General features: G+C 40.2%; 1 protein-coding gene across 1 annotated transcript; it reads left to right on the forward strand.

Moving 5' to 3' along the window:
* Nucleotides 1-893: 893 nt before the first annotated feature.
* On the forward strand, nucleotides 894-2,559 carry LOC122644902 (putative disease resistance protein At1g50180). The gene is made up of 4 exons (XM_043838270.1): nucleotides 894-1,294; nucleotides 1,345-1,517; nucleotides 1,605-1,732; nucleotides 2,323-2,559. Exons 1-4 carry the CDS (start codon nucleotides 894-896, stop codon nucleotides 2,557-2,559), a joined length of 939 nt encoding a protein of 312 aa, XP_043694205.1.
* The last annotated feature ends 12,517 nt before the right edge of the window (nucleotides 2,560-15,076 follow it).

Genomic DNA, 15,076 nt, shown 5'->3' on the forward strand with positions numbered 1-15,076 from the left:
AAAAAATGAAAAATAAATAAATAAATAAGCATACCCTGCACTAATACTAATAAAATACTAGCAAGGTTTTACCTCTAGTGTGCATCCTAACAACCACAATTCCACTCTTCATTGGTCCATTGGTACAGATTCTACACACAAAATAAAAAGTCCAAATTACCCTTATATTTTGGGCATGGGTATTACAATGTTTCTTTCTGTTCTGATCACTATTAATTGCTGTTGCCCTTGCATCTAGGCCAGAGGTTGGCTCATCCATGAAACAAAAGTAAGAAAGAAGAAAAAATAAAGAATTTAGTGGGTAGTATAGCAGATACGTGTCTTAATTTTTTTGGAAAAAGTCATGATATCTATGAAGATTTTTGGCATTCCTTTACAAAAGCTGCAATAGAGACACAATTATGCCCACAATTGAAGAAGGGGTCACCTAAAGCAGCAGATAGAAACTAACTCACCTAAACATTGAGTTAGAGATGCTTAAGAAGCATCCACTTTCCGGACCAATAAAAGTTCTGATTCAACAATGATATACTACAAAATTAAGGGAATGGAAAACCAATCCTCTAGCAACCTCATCTTTTAACTAAATGGTTAAAAGATGAGGTATCTAAAAGTACAGTTTATGTAAGGTAGTATGACATTTAGGAGAAAGTCCCCTTCTCCAAAAGAGAAACTGGAGCTGTAAGGTAGTATGACTTTTCTTTATTCAAATGCATGACTTGCCAAATGCAAATATTATTCCTCAAGTCAAAACCCCCTTGAAGGGTTAGAAATCTAGAACCCTTTAACATCAATATTGGTTCTTTGTTTGATCAAGAATTAGCTTTACAAAGAGAGGGTTTCAGGAATTATTGAACTCTAACATCAATTTGCAGAACTAGAGGCAATCAGAAATGGCAGCTTCGATTGCTTTGAATGTCTTAGATAGCCTGTGCCAAGTGATTGTGAAAGAAGCAGATTTGTTTCTTGTAGTGGAAGATCAGGTCAAGACCCTTGGAGACCAGCTCAAACTTATGGGTTCTTTCCTCAGAGATGTAGAGAGAGCAGAGAGTCAAGAACATGTTGCAATGGAGGAATTGGTTATCCAAATTAGGGATTTAACCTATGAAGCTGAGGACATCATTGAGAAATACTTGGTGGTTGCAAGGCAAAGTGCATTTGGCTTTGATCGTTGGAATTCCAAATTCAATAGATTATTCACTAAGAGTGATTTTGGAAGAAAGTTTGAAGCCATCAGAAAACAAATTGAGGAAATTTGTGCAAACAAGTTTGGTGGAACTGAAAAACAACAGAAGTTGCTTTCCATGAATCTTATCTTGATGGGTCACCATTGCCCAAGTACAGGAAAGGTTCCTATGTTGCAGACAATGCTGATGTGGTAGGATTCCACAGTGACATTGAAATGCTGGTTCCACGATTGATTGAAGGAGGAACACCGCGTGCTGTCGTACCAATTGTCGGAGTTGGTGGCTTAGGTAAGACTACTTTGGCCAAGAAAGTCTTTAACCTTGTAATGAGTAAGTTCAGATGCCATGCTTGGGTTTCTATATCTCAAGATTGCACATCCATGAATTTTTTGCAGAAGATTGTAAAATCTTTTACAGGGATCATAGAAGTGAAGGAAATAGAAAAGAAGTTTTCAGACTTCCTCAAGTACAAGAAGTACTTAATAGTCTTGGATGATATATGGAGAACTGATGTTCAGCCAAAAGAGAAACTGGAGTTGAACTTGGTGCCAAGAACCATCTACATTCCTTAATATATTGTCTTTGGTAATTTCGTATTGTAACTACTATCCCATATTCTATTCTTCCAATATTCTATTTAGAGCACTTTCTTTCCAATCACATGATCAAAATCAATGTATCCTAATGAAATTTAGAAATAAGACCACTAAGGTATGAAAGCATAAATAAGACTCCAAGTATTGATTCAAAAAGCCAAAGCTTGAGACAACCTAAATGTGATAAAGCAGGGGAAGTGAGGGCAGAAATTAAAACATAATCATTATCGTCATAGGAAAACAACTAAAAAGGACAAAGCTCACAAAATATTGCCATAAATCAATTTTGTACCAAGTAATAACCCAAAGTAACTAATAATAAGACCTCCTCCTCTGATAAAAGGTCCCATAAAGTAATTTGACAACTAGAATATCTTATTTTCCATCAATTATTTCTCAGTATAATAGTTACAATACATTTAGTAGCTAATATTCTCTTACAATTTCAAATCTCCAAACGTACTAAAGTGCTTTGTGCAAAATTCTTTGAAACCTCAACTATTTAATCTTCTTAGTATTCTGTTTTAGTAGTACTCCAGCTGGGAAGAAACCCTCAAAAGAAGATTGAAAATTCTTTTACAGGGATCATAGAAGTGAAGGAAATAGAAAAGAGGCTTTCAGACTTCCTCAAGTACAAGAAGTACTTAATAGTGTTGGATGATATATGGAGAACTGATGTCTTGGAGGATTTGGCTCCACACTTTCCTGATGATAACAATGGAAGTGGGTTACATTCAAGGCTACGGCACTTGATGTTGCTCAGATTTACTGCTTGAGGGAGCGATTAGCAGCAGCGATGTTGTTCAAAGTAAGTTTGTCACATTGTTTCTAATTTTGAGTATTAAAAAAGTGTAATATTAGTGTCACAATCTAAACACATTTTTTTCTCTGTGCACATGCAATTATACTCTGGCTTCTAATGAGCACTTCTGACAAATTGTGCGTGTGTGCACTTGTTTTTAATTTTTGGGCTATTAAAGAAGGAAAATAAATACCTACACATTTTCTGTGTGTTATTTTGTTTGTGGGTGTCTAAGTGCATGTATGCGTGCATTTGCTTCTAATTTTTGGATATTAAAGAAGTACAAAAGCATTCTTTTGTGTTTTTGCGTATGTGTGTGTGTTTCTAATTGTTGGATTTAAAGTGCAGTACCAACACCTTCTGTTTTTGTTTTTTCTGTTAATGGAAAGTTTTTGTCTCAAAAATATAATCAACTTTTTTCCTATGAAGTTGATGATTTAAGTTTTTATTTGGCTAAAGTAGTTTCATAGCCACATGATCATGCACTCCTCAAAGCTAATATTACCAAACCCTGCTCGTGAAAGGTTTCTCATTTATATGGACAGTGAAGGGTAAGAATATATAAATTGATGAATTCCATAGTACTAGCTGGATATTATTGTCCATTCTGTTGTCAGCTACAACTCATGTACTGATTGGCATTTTGATGTTTATCGGACTAAACCAAGCATAGGAAGCAGTTGAGAAAGAAAGTTCAGAAAATCAAATAGGCCATGTCGATGGAGAAATTTGATGTTGTTGGGGTTTGTATTTGTTACTAAAAGCTACCAAAGAAGCAAAGAGGAGAAAGTTAGGGGTCAAGCAGGCCAAATCATAATCATTTGTTGGTTCCGTTGGTTTTTGATTTATTTTGGATCCTGTTAGTTTAGGTTTAGTTAGTAGTTTGATCCTGGTTAGTAGTAGTTAATAGAGAGTATTTTTGTCTTTGTTTAGGTTGCATTTAGTAAGATTTTTGGCCAAACTGTGGCCTGTTCAAGGTCCCAAAAAACAGAGCATGTATTAATTTCCGTTGATTTTATCAAGTGAGAGCTATTGTTTCCTTTCTACAACAACAACCATAGCCTTATCCCAACTAAATGGGGTCGGCTACATGGATCCAATAGATGCTAAGCCAATAAAGGATGCAAGAGAGATAAAAAGTAAAAAAGGAAAATAAGTAAAAGTAGGAGTCGAAGCAATAGTCAAAGCAGCATCCTAAGAACATCCCCCTACAAAGGGTCGGCTATACGGATCCTTGTCCTCCAAACAACTCTATCCGCAGTCATACTAGGGTCGAGCCCTACCACATGCATATCTTTTCTTACCACTTCACCAATAGTCATCTTAGGCCTGCCCCTACCCCTTTTAGCTCCACTAAGCTGAATCTGGTCACTTTTCCTTACTGGTGCATTCATGGGTCTCCGTCGGACATGACCATACCACTGCAGGTGGCTCTCTCGGAGCTTCTCTTGGATTGGTGCAACTCCCAAACTAGTTCTAATACAATCGTTCCTTACTTTATCTCTCCTGGTCTTGCCGCACATCCACCTCAACATTCTCATCTCCACTACACTCATCTTATTTATATTATTCTTCTTAACTGCCCAACATTCCGCCCCATAAGTCATAGCTGGTCTTATTACTGTCTTGTAGAATTTTCCTTTAAGTTTAACAGGCATGCGTTTGTCACATAACACTCCCGATGCACCTCTCCACTTCATCCATCCTACTTTAATTATGTGGGAAACATCATCCTCTATATCACCCTCTTTGTTAATGATTGACCCCAGGTATCGAAAGCGTTCACTTTGTGGTAGCTCTTGCTCCTCAAGTTTCACCACTTCATCCCCCCTCCTGGTCTGACTGAAGTTACACATCATATATTTTGTCTTTGTTCTGCTTAACTTAAACCCTCTTGATTCCAAGCTTGATCTCCATAATTCCAATTTTGCATTAATCCCTTCCGCTGTCTCGTTTATCAAAACAATATCATCAACGAAAAGCATACACCAAGGAACCTCATCTTGAATGTGTCTGGTTAAGTCATCCATAATGAGTGCTAACAGATAAGGGCTTAGAGTTGATCCTTGGTGTAGCCCAGTTGTAATTGGGAATTCACTACTTTGGCCCTCTGCAATTCTGACACTCGTCATCACGCCCTCATACATGTCCTTAATTAAACTTACATAGTTACTTGAGCTCATTCTCTTGTTTAGGACATGCCAAATAAGCTCTCTAGGGACTCTGTCATAGGCCTTTTCTAGGTCTATAAAGATCAAATGGAGGTTCCTTTTGTTAGCTCTAAAAATTTCCATAAGCCTTCTTAACAAGGAAATAACTTCTGTCGTGGATCTCCCTGGCATAAAACCAAATTGATTCTCCAAAATATCAGTCTCTCTTCTTATGTAGGTTTCAATGATTTTTTCCCATAGCGTCATGGTATGACTCATTAGTTTTATGCCTATATAGTTATTGCAGTTCTGAATATCACCTTTATTCTTATAAATCGGGACTACAGTGCTTCTCCTCCACTCATCTGGCATTTTCTTTGTATTCAAAATTTTGTTGAACAGCTTGGTTAGCCAAGATACACTCTGTACTCCTAAGCTCTTCCACAGTTCAATTGGGATCTCATCCGGTCCTGGTGTTTTACCTACCTTCATTTTTCGTAGGGCCTCTTTAACTTCGGTCTCACCAACTCTTTGTAGATGCCCATGACATGAGTTGGCTTCAAGACTATTCCTCTCTACTTCCGAATCCATCCTATCTGTCAAGGTAGTTCCATTTAGTAGGTCATAAAAATATTCACCCCATCTCTCCAAAATTCCTGCATCTCGTATCAGTACTCTACCATCCTCACTCTTAATGCATCTAACGTGGTCTAGATCTCTGTTCTTCCTTTCTCTTATTTTTGCTATCCGATTGATCTCATTTTGCCCTTCTTTTATATTAAGTTTTTCATAAAGGTCATCATATTTCTTTGCTCTAGCTTTCCCCACAATCCTCCGAGCTTCTTTTCTAGCTGCATAATATCTCACTTTATCCTCTGCTTTTCTAGTCCTTTGCCAGGTCTTAAAACGATCTTTCTTAGTCTTAATGGCTGCTTGGACCTCGTCATCCCACCACCAAGTCTCTCTAGGGGCCAGACACATACCCTTTGAGATCCCTAGCACTTCTTTAGCAACCTTCTTAATACAAGTCGCCATCTCAATCCACATCTCATTGGTATCCCCCTCAAAGTCCCACTTTCCTTGTGTAGCTACTTTATCGGTAAATGACTCTAAGAGAACTCCTTGTAACCGCCCCCATCTTATCTTAGGGCAAACCTGATTCGCCTTCTTGTGTTGCTTTGCACCAAGGTACATATCTAAGACCACCAGTCGATGTTGAGTGGTTAGGCTCTCTCCAGGTATAACCTTACAATCCTTACATAGAAGTCTGTCAGACCTTCTAGTTAGGAAGAAATCTATTTGGCATGCATGTTGTCCACTCTTGTAAGTAACTAAATGTTCTTCTCTCTTCTTAAAAAAAGTATTTGCAATGCACATATCAAATGCTATCGCAAAGTCTAACACTGAGATCCCCTCTTCATTCCTCTCCCCAACCTCATATCCTCCGTGAACTTCTTCATAGCCTCTTCGATCTCTTCCCACATGTCCGTTAAGGTCACCTCCGATAATAATTTTCTCTCCTTGGCCAAAACCTTACACTAAACCATCCATATGTTCCCAGAATTGTATTTTAACACTCTCATCTAACCCTGCCTGGGGTGCGTAGGCACTTACAATGTTGATAACCTTGTTGTCTAGCACCAGTTTGATAGATAGGATCCTCTCTCCAAATCTTTTAACATCCACTACTTCGTTCTTAAGGTATTTGTTTCCTTTCTATCATTGTTAATTAGGAGTTTTGGTCAACTGTGTCCTATTTATAAAGTCAAAAGGAATAATGTATGCTTCTCTTGATTGTGAGGTGTTGGTCTTTGCCAACTGAACTACCCCATTGGGGTATCATGTTATGCTCCTTGCACAAATACAATACCATCCATGACATTCGAGAGAGGAGAGAGATAGGAAAATTTAAAATCATTTAGAATATTAATTTCCTAGGAAATCCTATGTGGGGGAAGAGTCGGGGTGTCCATGATTCAGGAGTGGTGATCCTTGTAGCAAAGGGCAATTTTTCTTTCTTAGTCCTACCACCTGTTATAGGGTGACACTAGTGCAGTGTAGGATTCAAGATTCATGACTTGGTTATGGGAGGACAAGGTCCGAGCCACAGTAATCTTGTTCCATGGATATAAAATTGCATAAAACAAAGACTTGCCTCTCTCTTATGATTGCAGCAAATATAAAATCTCATGTCCTAACTAAATCAGCAAGCTATTTCTACCTGGGTCCGGACGATCTTAGAATGCCAAAGTTCCCAGTTTACACAAATCGAACTCTACCCAGAACTTCAGCTGCGAAAAAATGTGACCTGCGATCAATAAATCTAAAATAGATATCAGAGTTCTATGTGAAACAATCTCCAAATTGAAAGAATCGAGAGAGAGAGAGAGAGAGAGAGAGAGAGAGGTAACCTGGATTAGGGTTTTAAGTGTCTAGAGGATTGACTCCCAATCAAAGAGATGAACAAGAGAAAACTGTGAGATAAACAGGATAAGGGCGAGAGAGATGAGAGGGGAATTCGTAACCGATTGGGATTAGTGAGAGATTGAGGGCAAGAGAGATTAAATAGTGGGCAACAGAGATGAGAGGACCAGTGAGAGATTGAGGGCGAGAGGGATTAGTGAGAGAGATTGATTGAGGGCAAGAGAGACGGAGTAGTTCGTATATGGCGAGAGTGAGAGAGATTCATGAGTCGATATTGATTTGTACGCGGGAACTAGAAAAAAAAAAAACACAGCGGGAAACAAAATTAAAAAAAGGAAAAATTGTTTAGGGGTGGAAAACTAATACGATGGATGGAGTAATTACTCCGTGCCATTTATAAACTTAATACGATGGCCCAATTATTCCGTTGTTTTAAGAAAAATGTACATGACTATTTACCATGGAATTATTTTACCGTCTTAAACTATAAATTCTTACTATCGTGAATGCTACTTTTAACCATGGAATTTAATTTTAGTGGTAATAATATAAATATTCACCACGGTGCCATGAATTCCGTCACTATGAAATTTGTAACCACAGAAATATAATAGTGTCAGGAAAGATGGGACTTGTAACCATGGAATTATATTTCTATTGTAAATAACACTTATTAGTATGGAAAAAAAAATCCACAATAAAAATTCTGTCGTAAATGACCCTTTTTCTTAGAGTGAAACATAGTATTGTATATATTTTCATTTCCTATACTGCTACTCTTTTTAAATGTTTTAATGTAAATATAGCTTTCCACAACACTCTGAGTTTTACATGATGAATTATGGTGGATGTGTATGTCTGTGAATGGAGTAATTGCTTCTAGATCTGTGGGATTTGACGGATTGTTGTTATGCAATTCGGGTCACCTACCTAATCCTCCCAGGGGGTGGTATGGGGTGTGACAGAGCTTGATATCAGAGTTAGAAGCTCTTTCTACATTCACAGACAACGAAATAGGAATAATAAATTGTAAGAAAATAAAACATGTAATAATTAAAAGTTACAGGGGATAAATGTAAATAAAAGACAGAACACACACTTAAAACTTTAATAAATGTTAAGTTGTGGCAGAAGCCAATTACATAAAATTCAAATGGAAGTACTATTTCCAATTACATCTGCAAGAAATGAAAAAAAAAACTACATAATTCATGATAAAAAAATAAAAACATCAAGTCAGGCTAAAGTAAGGATCTGGTGCTGGAAGGCTACTCTTGGGGAGGTATGTCGCTCGGCGGAGGTTGAGTCTGTTGAGAGTCAACACGATAGTAAGAGTCCCAGAAGTCTAAGCACCGCTCAACAAAACCTACTCTCCCCTACAGGGAAGTGAAGCCCTGATCCATCCGTGATGATATCTACGCCAGCTAGGTGTGGAGACCTCGAAAATGTGCTATCATATCAGACTACGCATAAGACTCTGGCACTTGAGAACTAGAAGTACCGATCGGCTCATAGGTGGGTAGATCTACAAACTATGCACCAGTATCCACCGGATCACTCTCCTGCTCACCCAACTCTGCCCTCTCTGCTGCCTCCTGCACCATCTCCATCTCCTCCTCAAACTCTGGATTGCTCTCTGGCTCCCCCTGCATCTTCAACTTCTGGATGGATTGTTGATGGGTTTTGACCTATCACCAACCTCATACTCTCCAGCAAGCGGAACCCCAAAATACTGGAACATAAGAGTTAGGAACTTCCCATAGGGCAGGTTCCCATCTGATGGGTTCTGTGCGTGGTAAAGCATCACCTGCATCAGTAAGTATGGGAGGTTGATCACTGGACCCCCTTGCCAGGCCCCAGTAGACAATATTTGATATATCTACTAAGAAATACACCTAAGTATTTGATATATCTAATCTGTTATAAGAAATACACCTACTAATGATCCTAGCTGTAGGCTTGTAATCTGCCTCAGACTTTGGAATCCCATCTGTCCCAGTCAAAGCTCTACAGACTGTCCTCTTGGTCTTCGGAGAAAACATGTCATAAATATCTACCCAAGACTTGTAGTAACATCTATTGCCTGTGTCGGGCAGTCCCAGAATCTCTGCTAAAATGGCAGTGGTGAACCTCATATTTACCCCCTTCACCCTGCTCTCCAGACCAAACCCTTGCACCCCAGAGGCTGGTATAAGGTTACAATAGAAGTATCGAAGCAGATTCAGGTAGCATGGCAGCATAGGTGACAACATCGATGCCCAACCTAGGGCATTAAACTTTGCATAGAGCCCATACTGGTGGAAGTCACTAACTTACACCACCCTTCCATTCACTATGTTCTTGGATTTGAACTTCGCCCAGTCTTGCGAATGGTCATACGTGGAGAACCAAAAGTGGTCAAACTCTGGTTCCTCGAACAAGGAATCATCTCCTGGCGATGTAGGGGTACTGTCGATGGCAAAGAAGGCACAGGATCAGACCGCAGGTGCTTGCCGGTTACTGCCTTCCTCGCTGTACTGTGTCTACCACTTATGGACATGGTTGCTGCAAGCAAGAAAGGAAAACAAAAATGAATTAGGATTTGGAATCAGAAATTCTAACTAAAATTAGAGGAAAATGTGGACAGCAGTCCAAAGAAGAGGAAAATGTGAAGATTTGTTACCCTAGACTCACGTGGATGCACGGAAGACTTGCGGAAACACTTGGATTTGGTGTGGAATCAGTCAAATAGGCCTTTGGAGCTCTGCCCTAGGGGTTTGGAACACTTAGGATTGAAAATGGAATGAGTTTGAGAGTTCTCAGACTGATATAACCTATGCCCCGATTCTCTGGGAGATGGAGCCAAATGCCAAGTGAAACGCCTAGAGAATGGATTTTCAACAGGATTTGAACTATGGATGTATGGACTTATGGTTTCTACACTAAAATGGCATGAATAACACAACTACAACATTTGAGTGATTATGTGAATAAAAAAAATACATAATATAATAATAATAAATAATAAATAAAATAAACAATAAATGAGTAAATAAGTCAATAATAGGCAAAATTACATAGGTGTACAGTAGAATAAGATGAGGAAGTAAGTGATTTGAGGGAATAAATTTCTCTCTTTAGAAGGCTTAATTTGAATATAATTTTTATATTTAAATACTATATATTTATATACATGTGTGTATGAACCACTGTGTGAGTGATGTTGTGCAATACTCAAACCTAGGTACATAGGCATATGGTGATCTGTGGTTGTAGAGTCTTAGAAATTTGTGCATCATTTAGGACATTGTGCTTGCAAGTAGGCCCTACTCTACCCATAACCTAGCCCAACTAAACCCAATAAGTTACAGAGTAAAATAAAAACCCCAAGCACTGCATCTATTCTTACCTAAGAAGTGTGTGAACCCAGTAGATCATTGTAACCCTGTGTGCAACCTCGAGCTGACCCATTTAATTTTCTGTCTATACTATTTTATTTACCTATAGTTTTGAACATAATTTTTAAGTTAAGTTGCCATAGTAACTTGATACTTAGAAATTCTTCATGGCAACACCTGTTTTTGTTGTTCGGGCTTGGAGACCCCAGCAACATGCTCTACATTAGACGACTGAGGAAGAGATTAGCTTGGATACGAGAGATACAGTCCCGGGCTGAGAACCAATTTATTGTCTTCTTGGCACTTGCAGATACTAGTGGACCAGAGGGTCGTGCCATCTACCTTTCCTTAGCAGACGAGGTTAGGAGCGATATAGGATACCTATACGTACAGGCTCTTATCACTAGGATGAAGTTGGAGAGACTTGCATGCTAGGTACAGGTATAAACTAAGAAATCATTGTTTAATATAAGTCTTTACATAGCATCATGCATAAGATATCATGGCATAAAACACTCCACGAACATAAAACACCTAACAAAAACATTCAGTGAATAACACACCTTACTGGGACAATAACATGATTACACTAGAACTGTGGAATAGGTAATGTACATGTGTTAGCTAGGAATTATATATTGAACTCGTTAGAAGTGTGGGAAATATTGAACATATAGCTTCTTTCATAAAAGCAATCATGGTCAACACTAGATCTAACCAAGGTGGTCGTCGTGGAAGACACCATCGAATTTTCTCAGAAGTTGAGCTATCAGACGGAGCCGAAGCTCAGAATTTTAAAGTGTCAATTACTTCACCAAGGATACCAATGGCTGCCTAAGCTACTACCGTTGCACCTCAGCCAGGTATAGCAGCAGGAGAGGTGAACACCTTCATGACCACCATGATGCGGACCATGCAGCAACAACAGGAGTTGCTGGGCCAAATGTCTACACAATTTGCGGCGATGATGCAAGAGCGAGCAATACCACCACCACCACCCAACTGGCCAATACAATTCCCACCACCCGTGCCTCAACACATAGCGGAAAACTCTACAGCTAAGGTGATGGAGAGATTCAAGAAACTCTAGCTGCCCGTGTTTTCCAAGTTAAATTCTGAGGCAATGCAGCTGGAACGGTGGATTAGTGCCTTGGAAAAGGCATTTGACGTACTTGAATGTACGAATGCGCAGAAATTGATATGCACTGGATATCAACTACAGAACGAGGCCGAAGCATGGTGAAAGGCAACCAAGCCTAATCTTGAAGTAGCTCATCCAAATCCCACCTGGGAGCAATTCAAAGAAGTTTTCTTTAAGAACTACTTCCTTGAGAGCTTTAGGGACAGGAAGGAAGCTTTCTCTGCACTCGTGCAAGGAACCAAGTCCGTGCTAGACTACCAACAACAGTTCGAAGATTTGTTTAATTTTGCTACGGAACACATGAAAGGGGAAGTTAGTAAGACAAAGAAATTTGAGAAAGGACTCAAACCAGAGATCGGGTCTATCTTGTCAATTATGGATATTCTGGACTACGCACAAATGGCCGACAAGGCAAAAACTATAGAAGACAGATTGAAAGAGAAAGAGAAAGATAAAGCTACAACGTCGCCCGGCTTGGGCAAGAGGCCAAGCAATTATCAGAATTTCGGATGGCCGAACAAGGTTTTCCAAGGAACTAGTTCGACCCCTAGCCCGACTCAGTATCATCGGCCAGAAGTGGGCCAAAACCCTTTTTGCCCCACTTATAACCGGCCTACCCAACCAACTGCAAGTCAACCGACAACTGCGGCTTTGCCAACCCAATCTACGACGAGCCAAGTGAGCCAGGCCTCATCACCGGCCGTATTGTCCAACAGATGTTATGTGTGCCACAAGGCAGGACATATGGCCAGGGAATGCATGCACCGTGGATACAACTCTTACTTGCCAAACCAGTCCCACGGTCGACCTTTCCAGCCACCGGACAATCGGACTCGAGGAAAAGTGTTCGAGCTAACTAATGAAGAAGGGGAGGCGAATCCTAAAGTGATGACAGGTAAGTCCACTGAACACTACTAAATTGTAGGAAATAACCTCTGGATGCAAGAAACTTAATTGCATCCTTTATTTTATTACAAACCCTAGGCACCCTGATTGTCTCGTCCATCCCCGTGAGGGTACTATTTAACTCAGGTGTATCCCACTCTTTTATTTCGACCACCTTTACGAGTAGGATGACTATGCAACCGAGGGACATCGGGCACGATTTAGTAGTCAGTACACCGACCGGTAGTGTCGTGAGCATGAAGGAAGTCTACGACCCCTGTCTGGTGGAAATTTATGGGAAGAGCTTAATTGCACATCTGATTAAGTTCGATATGAAGGACTTTGACATGATACTAGGCAAGGATTGGTTATCCACCTATGGAGCGAACGTCATATGTGCGGAGAAAAGTATTACATTCAAGTTAGATGATGGCTCAGTTTTCACCTACCAAAGAGAACCGACGAGGAAGCCCAAAGAATAACCTTATCCGCCCTCCAGGCACAGAAGTTGTTGGATGATGGATGTCAAGGCTATTTGGCCACGACAAGGGATACAGAGGCAAAGATAAGGCCTTTGGAGGAGCTTGACATCGTTAGAGATTTTCTCGACGTTTTTCTTGAAGATCTGACCCAACTACCGCCTAATCGTGAGATAAAGTTTGCATTCGATCTGATTCCTGGTGCGGCACCGGTATCCAAGGCACCATACCGAATGGCACCTATTGAGTTGAAAGAGTTACAGGTCCAGTTATAAGATCTATTGAAGAAGGGTTTCATATGACCTAGCGTGTCTCCCTGGGGAGCACCCATGCTATTCGTGAAGAAGAAGGATGGCAGTATGCGTCTGTGCATCGATTATCGAGAACTAAATAAACTGACAATCAAGAATCGATACCCGTTGTCACACATCGATGACCTATTTGAACAACTGCAGGGAGCAAGAGTTTTCTCCAAGATTGAACTTAGGTCCGGATGCCACCAACTGAAGATCAAGAGCGGTGATATCCACAAGACGGCGTTTAGAACTCGATACGGACATTATGAATTCTTAGTACTGTCGTTCGGGTTAACTAACACCCCTACAGCATTCATGGATATGATGAATAGAGTGTTCCATGATGTGTTGGACAAGTTCATCATTGTCTTCATTGACGACATCTTGGTGTACTAAGAGTGAAGAGGAGCATGCTCGACACCTTACTTTTGTGTTGCAGCGATTACGGGAACACTAGCTATTCGCCAAGTTCAATAAGTACGAATTTTGGCTTCACCAGATTGGATTCTTGGGGCACATCGTCACCAAAGACAGCATTAACGTAGAACCAGACAAGGTAAAGGCGGCTCTTGAGTGGGAGACTCCGAAGAATGCCATTGAGATCCGAAGCTTCTTGGATTTAGCCGGGTACTACCACCAATTTATTGAGAATTTCTCGCGCATCTCGGCATCCATGATAAAGTTGACAAAGAAAGACGCAAAGCTTGAGTGGAACGACTCTTGCGAGAAAAGCTTCCAAGAGTTAAGGAATCGATTGGTGACGATACTAGTTTTGATTGTTCCAAATCACCAGAGGAATGGTGATCTACACTGATGCATCTCGAATAGGATTGGACGGCGTGTTAATGCAAAAAAGGTAAAGTAGTTGCCTATGCCTCAAGGCAGCTGAAGGAACACGAAAAGAACTACCCCACTCATGACGTAGAGTTGGCTGCGGTAGTCTTTATGCTGAAAATATGGCGGCATTATCTCTATGGTGAAAAGAGTGAGATCTTCAGCGATCACAAGAATCTGAAGTATTTCTTCACCCAGAAGGAGCTGAATATGAGACAAAGACGGTGGTTAAAATTGGTGATGGACTATGATTGTGAGATCCAGTACCACCCTAGCAAGGCCAATATAGTGGCGGATGTGTTAAGCAGGAAATCCCAAACCGCATCCCTCGCTTCCTTAATTGTAAGCGAGCAATTGATAGAAGAAGCTCAGAAATTTGATCTGGAACTTATGATCAAAGGGACGACTATGCAGCTAGTAGTATGGATATACAACCATCAATCTGGGAAGAGATAATTGAAAAGCAGCCCAACGACCCTGAACTAGCCAAGATAATCTGGGAGGTGCAGCATGGAGTTCACAGGGACCCAGACTTTTCACTGTCCCATGACGGGGCATTAAAATTCAGAGACAGATTGTGCTTGCCTGAAGACTATGAGGTACAAGACTGAATTCTTAAGGAGGCACATAATTCACCCTATTCAATCCACCCTAGAAGCACAAAGATGTACAAGGATTTGAAGAAGTACTATTGGTGGATTGGGATGAAGCAAACCATAACGATATACGTGTCTGAATGCCTCACCTGCCAGCAAATTAAGGTGGAAAGATGCCGACCTATGGATTATTGCAACCGCTCCCCATTCCCGAGAGGAAATGGGAAAGAATTACCATGGATTTTATAACCAATATACCAAACACCAGGAAAGGGATGAATGTAATCTGGGTGATTATGGATGGACTAA

The sequence above is a fragment of the Telopea speciosissima genome, chromosome 11, assembly GCF_018873765.1.
Source record: "Telopea speciosissima isolate NSW1024214 ecotype Mountain lineage chromosome 11, Tspe_v1, whole genome shotgun sequence".
NCBI lineage: Eukaryota > Viridiplantae > Streptophyta > Magnoliopsida > Proteales > Proteaceae > Telopea > Telopea speciosissima.

Excerpts from the sequence above, each read along its gene's own strand:
- LOC122644902 (XM_043838270.1), top strand. The coding sequence starts at position 894 with ATGGCAGCTTCGATTGCTTTGAATGTCTTAGATAGCCTGTGCCAAGTG. Across the intron at positions 1,295-1,344 it reads GGAACTGAAAAACAACAGAA|GAAAGGTTCCTATGTTGCAG; the intron begins GTTGCTTTCCAT and ends GCCCAAGTACAG. Across the intron at positions 1,733-2,322 it reads AGAAACTGGAGTTGAACTTG|CTGGGAAGAAACCCTCAAAA; the intron begins GTGCCAAGAACC and ends GTAGTACTCCAG.